The sequence below is a fragment of the Protomyctophum parallelum genome, assembly GCF_964188405.1.
Source record: "Protomyctophum parallelum genome assembly, chromosome: 11".
Classification (NCBI taxonomy): domain Eukaryota; kingdom Metazoa; phylum Chordata; class Actinopteri; order Myctophiformes; family Myctophidae; genus Protomyctophum; species Protomyctophum parallelum.
This window is the reverse complement of record NC_139707.1, coordinates 30,642,713-30,649,498: the sequence shown is the minus strand read 5'-3', so window position 1 is coordinate 30,649,498 and position 6,786 is coordinate 30,642,713. Positions and strand designations below refer to the sequence as shown.

At 42.4% G+C, this 6,786-nt stretch overlaps 1 protein-coding gene across 1 annotated transcript; it reads left to right on the top strand.

Annotated features, from left to right (window-relative positions):
* The first annotated feature begins 4,445 nt into the window (after nucleotides 1-4,445).
* LOC310867318 (C-X-C chemokine receptor type 4-like) lies at nucleotides 4,446-6,665 on the top strand. The gene is made up of 2 exons (XM_083777275.1): nucleotides 4,446-4,554; nucleotides 5,019-6,665. Exons 1-2 carry the CDS (start codon nucleotides 4,543-4,545, stop codon nucleotides 6,135-6,137), a joined length of 1,131 nt encoding a protein of 376 aa, XP_083633401.1. The 5' UTR covers nucleotides 4,446-4,542; the 3' UTR covers nucleotides 6,138-6,665.
* The last annotated feature ends 121 nt before the right edge of the window (nucleotides 6,666-6,786 follow it).

The window sequence follows — 6,786 nt, the reverse complement described above, 5'->3', positions numbered from 1 at the left end:
ACCATGGAGAGAAGGAAAAACACAGGTACCCCGATGGAGCCTTCACTGATAAACGCAGATATAAATGTTATGCATTCCAGCATGAATGCTGAAAATACCACATACCATAACATGCATGCAGGCACATTCCAACTCTTCTGAGTCATGTAAGAACACAGGATTCTAAAGGGCGCGAAAACATGATTCCCTGTGCATTCACTCAGTGACATTTTCGACAGGTACAAATATTTTCCTACACATCAAAATATAGATAAAAGTACTTATAGGACTATGAAAAGAGATTTAAAACTTCCCTATGTGTTCATAACTGAATGATTTATACTCAAATAATGAATGTGAGAGTGAAAATAAGCAGTTCACTAAAACCATGCATCAGATGTTTTGCGCTTTACTTAATCAACTGTCAGCGAAAACGGGACTCTTTGCAAGACAGAAAGAAGAAAAACATCCCTCAATCTCACCGTTGTTCCAGCCCCACAAATATGCAGCCTACAATGCATTGGCAAGCATGCACAGGTGAGCCATGGTTCATGAATAAAGGAAAAAAAATCATAAAGCTATCATGTACAGAGTTGATATACACGTAACCCACCTGGCAATCCCCACACAGGAGATTAAAGGTTTTGGGGATGGGCTACTCAAACCCTTTTATATGTGTTTAGGGGCGACACCCCAAGTGAGCTTCAACAACAAAGAGAACATGTTATTTTCTATGTGGTGATTTGAAGGAGAAGGGGGGGAGAAAGTGATGGTGATATTTGAGCAGTGGTATACCATTATGAAAATGATCTGACTTGCTATGGGCTCCTCTCTGGATGAGTTGGAACTGGATGACTGACTGTGACTGGCATTCAGTGTTGCCAGTTGACATTGTGTGAGAGAAATAAGCAACAAGGTATATGAAATTAATCCAAACGAAGCAACTAGACCACATGAGCACTTTAAACTTTATGTACATCGGCTGATCTCCAAGCTCACAACTTCGCAGTCTGGCACATTGAGAGCTGATATTCAAAAATAATAATGCCCATTTCAGAATGTGTCTTGTTACTCTTGTAACTACACAATAATTATTGATCGTTAATAATCATTAAGCCGTACTTCAGATATTTGAAAATAGTTGATAGAAGCTCGCAATGCGTTGTGTTGCGCCACATTGTGAGCTTTAAATTTGCTATATTTCCAGAGAAGAAAAAGAAGATGATTGATTAATTGCATGGATTACTACAAAGTAACTAACCAACGCTGTCAAATAAATGTAGTGGAGTAAAAAGTATAGCATTTTCCATGTAGTGGAATAGAAGTATGAAGTATCAATACATGATATAGTACAGTACTTTAGTTACTTTCCACCCCTGCAAGTCTTTATGAGTAGGAACTGGGTGACTGTGACTGTCTGGCATTGTTGACTGAACAGCTCTGTTCACTTCACTCCTCTCTTTATCTCACAACAAGCATTCTTCTGCCTCATTTCAATAGCCATTCTTCACTGAAGAGCCCCCCAACCCCCAGCCCTGCCACTCACACTTGCTATGATTTGTATTCTAAGTGGGCTCATGGACCCCTGCTGCCTATGTCGATCGCAATCTGCAGCCTTATTGCATCCAAGGAACAGGCTTCAGATATCCATTTGAAGGCTCACACGCACATTTGTGTTTTTATTAGAATAATACTAGACATTCCTTCAGTTGAAATGGCAATCAAATGATAAGCTACACAGTACACACACTCACAAACACTACAACACAATAAAGGGGAAAACATCAACTAGTTGTGTAAGACGAGTGATTATCTTGCAGACATAATAATCATTCTGAATTCATTACTCTTGACTTTGAAAAGTCATATGTTGTAGGTGGTTCTCAAAGTGGGGTCCAGGGACCTCTAAACTCTAGAGGTCCTGGAGGGCCTTCCGGGGGGTCGCCAGTTATAATATAACAGTGAAATCAATATAACCATGCACTTCGATATAGCCGATATACCTGTACCAGCAATGCAACGTGCTTATATGTGCTTATACTTTCTTGTACAAATTTGGGGATCCTTGACATAAAAAAGTTTGAGAACCACTGCTATAAGGAGTTAAAATAATATTCTGGATTTGACTGCATAGGTAGATGATAGATTACATGCCACAGAGAACAAACAATGCAAGAAGGGGCATAGACTTGTGCCAAAGACTCAAACGTGTCTGAAACTTTTGATAAGATTCTCTTTGTCTCTGTTATTTGAGACCGTCTGAAATGCCAGAATGACATAAAAGAGTTTTTGAACTTTGGATTCCTCCCAAAGGATAAACCTTCCACCGGTCTGCCACTCAAGTCTAGTTCCTTGGCAAAGTTACACTTATGAATCAGTTCTTTCTTGTCATAAAGGTTATTTCTCTACCATGTTGCTTCTACACATAATGCCTGCTTAAAATAAACCTGAATGACATTTCTATTATGAATCATTTCACAGCATTTCACAAAAAATGTATATGCTATTTTATGAATACCAAGTTACAAACCATCAAGATAAATGCAAATACAATACAGTGACATTATCAGATTACATTGTCTGCGACCGCTACAGGAATTAGGCCCTGGTAGTACTATTGTTCAAACATGATAATCTTTTGTTAATGTGTTTATGAACTCTGACATAATTAGTTGAGCTATAAGATTACAGTTACTGGATAATCATAAAACATTCATAGTTCATCTGTTGTTTAAAGTGTTGATTCTTTACTTTAGAAGAATACTGTATGCAGGAAGTGCATTTCAATTTGTATCAATGCTAGTGAGAACTCAACTTCTCATTAAAAAAAAAGAGGTGAAAATACAAAAAGTTGTTTTCAATGTAATTCCCCTTTGAACAGAAAGTAATTTGGATAAAGCCCAGTGGTTTTGACTTCCAGACACTGATAGCAGAAAAGCAGTTTGCTACTGAATGGATTTGATAAGAGCAACACACCAATACAGTGGGCATTCTCTCCTGGCCAGACTCCCCTTTGCCAACTCTTCAGGGGCCCAGACACTGCACACAGGCACACTCTGGCAGACTGGCAACACAGATAGAGCATTTTATTAGATTAGCCGGTAACACTGCAACAACTTTGATAAGCATTCAAAGGCTAATATGAATTAGTAGTTTAGTGTGTTAATGAACGTCTGGATTATTGGTGATTATTGGATTGCTTGATGATAATTGGTGGATTGACCATTTAGACTCCCTCTACATATAGTAAATGGGACCAGAGTTGCACTGTACTTGTTATTTTTCCAATCTACAACATAGAATAGCTGAATTACAAGCTCACAAAGTGATGCGTTGTGTGAGCTTTTAGATTTAGAATGTAGATCAACAATTTATGGTGAATGTTCCCTCCAGCATATTAATGTTGGGTTCAAGTGGTTAATGGGTTATTCAACTGTTCTACATTGTTACATTTTAGACAGCGTCCAAGGCCAAATGGTTTCAAGTTAAACATGCAAAAGCTTTTCTGTAAATGTGATCATGGAGGATTCACACTTCAACACAAGCAACAGCTACATCTGTGGAACCGACAACATGGATAGACTCATACAATCAATCACTACTATCATATATCAAAGAGTAGTATAACAACATTTGCAAGCCACACATGGCATGTATCCAGTTTCAAAAGTGGCCACAATTTTGGTTGAGATCAGAGCCGAGAAGGTGGAGAGCTCTGTGTGGCCTATAGTTCTGTCATCGCTCTACTAAACTGAAATCAGAGAGGGTGAGAGTGGTGTGGTGAGACTTTAGTATTAAGAGAATGAACACCCTTCTCAGTGGCACCCTACACTATGCGCTGTTTGATAGAAGTCCCACATAAGAGTGCGGTTCTTTTCAAATCCAGAGGGGTCAATCAGCACTTGGAAAGGCAGACATAACAGCACTTAAAATGTGGCAGGATGTGTAGAGGGGTTGAGAGAAATGTAGACTCGGGTGGTGAAAACTAGTACTAGACTTAATTCTCACATCATAATAGCCTAACATATGTGACAGTGCACACACTGTCACACAGTGATTTGTATACAGAAATATGAGTCTGAAATATACAAAAAGACCACTCTAATTTTCCACTCTCTTTGAGCAAGAGAGGGGCATTCTGTTAAGCTGGAAACGACATAAGTGTAAACAACACAAACTCCTCTCTCACACGGTCACACACCATCTACTCACATGACACACTGTCTGTCAATGCCACTGACTGAACACAACATAGTTTTGATTTTATAGCCTTCCCGATTTGGAGACTTCTGCTTCAGGGACGACGCGTCTTGTGCGTGGTGTTGTGCACCCCCCACACGCGCCCTGATGCTCCTCCTCGTCCTCGGACCCGGAGGGGGAGGGGTTAAGGGTTAACAGTATTTATGAGTGCAGGTCCCTTTAGAATTTACTATTACTACTAGGCCTACTAGGAGGAGACTGGAGAGGAGACCTACTAACCACCATACAACACACAGATATAGGAGCCTACCTCTACCTCACTCACAGCACAGAGACAGAACACATTTTCAACGCACAGCAAAAATGTCATATGAGGTGAGTTTTCACTTTTTATCTTTTCATTTGTTTGTTTAAATAGGCCTACTGTTTAAATAGTAGAATATTTAATAGGACTTAGTTTTTGTGTGTAAAGGAGCAACTTGGACACTCAAGCATGAAGGAAGCATGAGTTAAGTCCGTTGCTCTCCCTAGGTTGGCGGAGGGTGTGTAGAGCCCAGGATCACATCACAGGATGATTGGCACAGGAAAATGGGTTACAAAATCGTGGGACAAAAAAATATAAATTATTTAAAAAAAATAGGACTTAGTTTTTGTTTTTTTGTGGGTTAACTTTTAAGTGTGTAGGATATACTATATGTGTTCTTTGTCTATAATTCCAAAGTTAATTATCATATAAAAATAAATATGTAGGCCTATGGCTAAAGAACAATTAGCCTACAAACCTATAACTATATTGTGTTTCAAATTCTAACCTATATTCCATTCTATTCTGCTTTCAGCAACATGTGTTTGTATTCGAGAACGACAACAGCTCGGATGATGAGTCCGGGGATTTTGAAATGCCCGAGGACTTCGAGGAGCCCTGCGGCAGGGCGCTCAGCAGCGAGTTCTACCGGATCTTCCTGCCGACGGTTTACGGAATTATCTTTATCCTGGGCATCATCGGCAACGGATTAGTGGTGGTGGTCATGGGCTACCAGAAGAAGGTAAAAACAATGACGGACAAGTACCGGCTCCATCTCTCCGTGGCCGACCTGCTGTTCGTGCTGACGCTGCCCTTCTGGGCCGTGGACGCGGCCAGCAGCTGGCACTTTGGCGGCTTCATGTGCGTCTCCGTGCACGCCATCTACACGGTGAACCTGTACAGCAGCGTGCTCATCCTGGCCTTCATCAGCTTCGACCGCTACCTGGCCGTGGTGCGCGCCACCAACAGCCAGGCCACGCGCAAGCTGCTGGCGGAGCGCGTGATCTACGTGGGCGTGTGGCTGCCCGCCGCGCTGCTCACCGTGCCCGACCTGGTGTTCGCCAAGGTGCAGGACATGGAGGCCAACGACGTGTTCGCTGGCCTGGACGGCGTGGAGACGGAGGGCTCGCGGATCATCTGCCAGCGCAACTACCCGCAGGCCAACAGCACGCTGTGGGTGGCGGCGTTCCGCTTCCAGCACATCCTCGTGGGCTTCGTGCTGCCCGGCCTGGTCATCGCCACCTGCTACTGCATCATCATCGCCAAGCTGTCGCAGGGCTCCAAGGGCCAGGCGCTGAAGAGGAAGGCGCTGAAGACCACGATCATCCTCATCCTGTGCTTCTTCGGCAGCTGGCTGCCATACTGCCTGGGTATCTTCGTGGACACGCTCATGATGCTGGGCGTGATCTCGCAGAGCTGCGCGCTGGAGAACGGCGTGCAGAAGTGGATCTCAATCACGGAGGCCCTGGCTTATTTCCACTGCTGCCTCAACCCCATCCTGTACGCCTTTCTCGGGGTCAAGTTCAAGAAGTCGGCCCGGAGGGCGCTGACGTTCAGCAAGTCTAGTCAGAAAACGACTCTCATGACAAAAAAGCGAGGGCCCATTTCATCTGTGTCGACTGAATCTGAATCGTCCAGTGTTTTGTCCAGTTAACAGACTGCATGCACGACTGAAGCCTTAATTTGGCTTAAGACTCTCAGGGGAAACACAAAGACTATAAAGCTTTCATTTCAAAGGACTTACTACATTTTGTACATTTGTAAATATTATACATTCTGTATTATTGCTTTGTTTACTACTTGAAGCTTGACACATACACACATAAGTGTCTACCTGATCCGTCTGGAGAGAAGGACTGAGCAGGAGAGGGGCCCTGTAATTGGAAGAACATCTGTGCACTTTTTTTTTTTTTTTTTTTTTACATCTTAAGCAACCGTGGCCCAAAAACCAGAATCCTCAGTCACAAATTCACAATTAGCACCCATATGGCTTCTCAATAGAGAAAGTAACATGTTAAGTTCCCTTCACTTGGTGGAGATATACTGCCTTTATTATGTTAGGCTTGTAAACATGTATTATCTCCATTCACGTTACAAACCTGAAGGTCAGAGGGTCAACCCCCAGTGCTTTCTCTCTGAGAGTTGCTGCAAAGACTTAAATACCATAAACCAGAATAATAATGTTCAAACTGAATTATGCCATGCAAAGAAGGCAGATGTGGCTTTTGTGGATCCTGTGGCATGGCTACACAAGAATATCCTCTGAAATAACTTTCACTATGACATGCATGTAAGACGAAAAA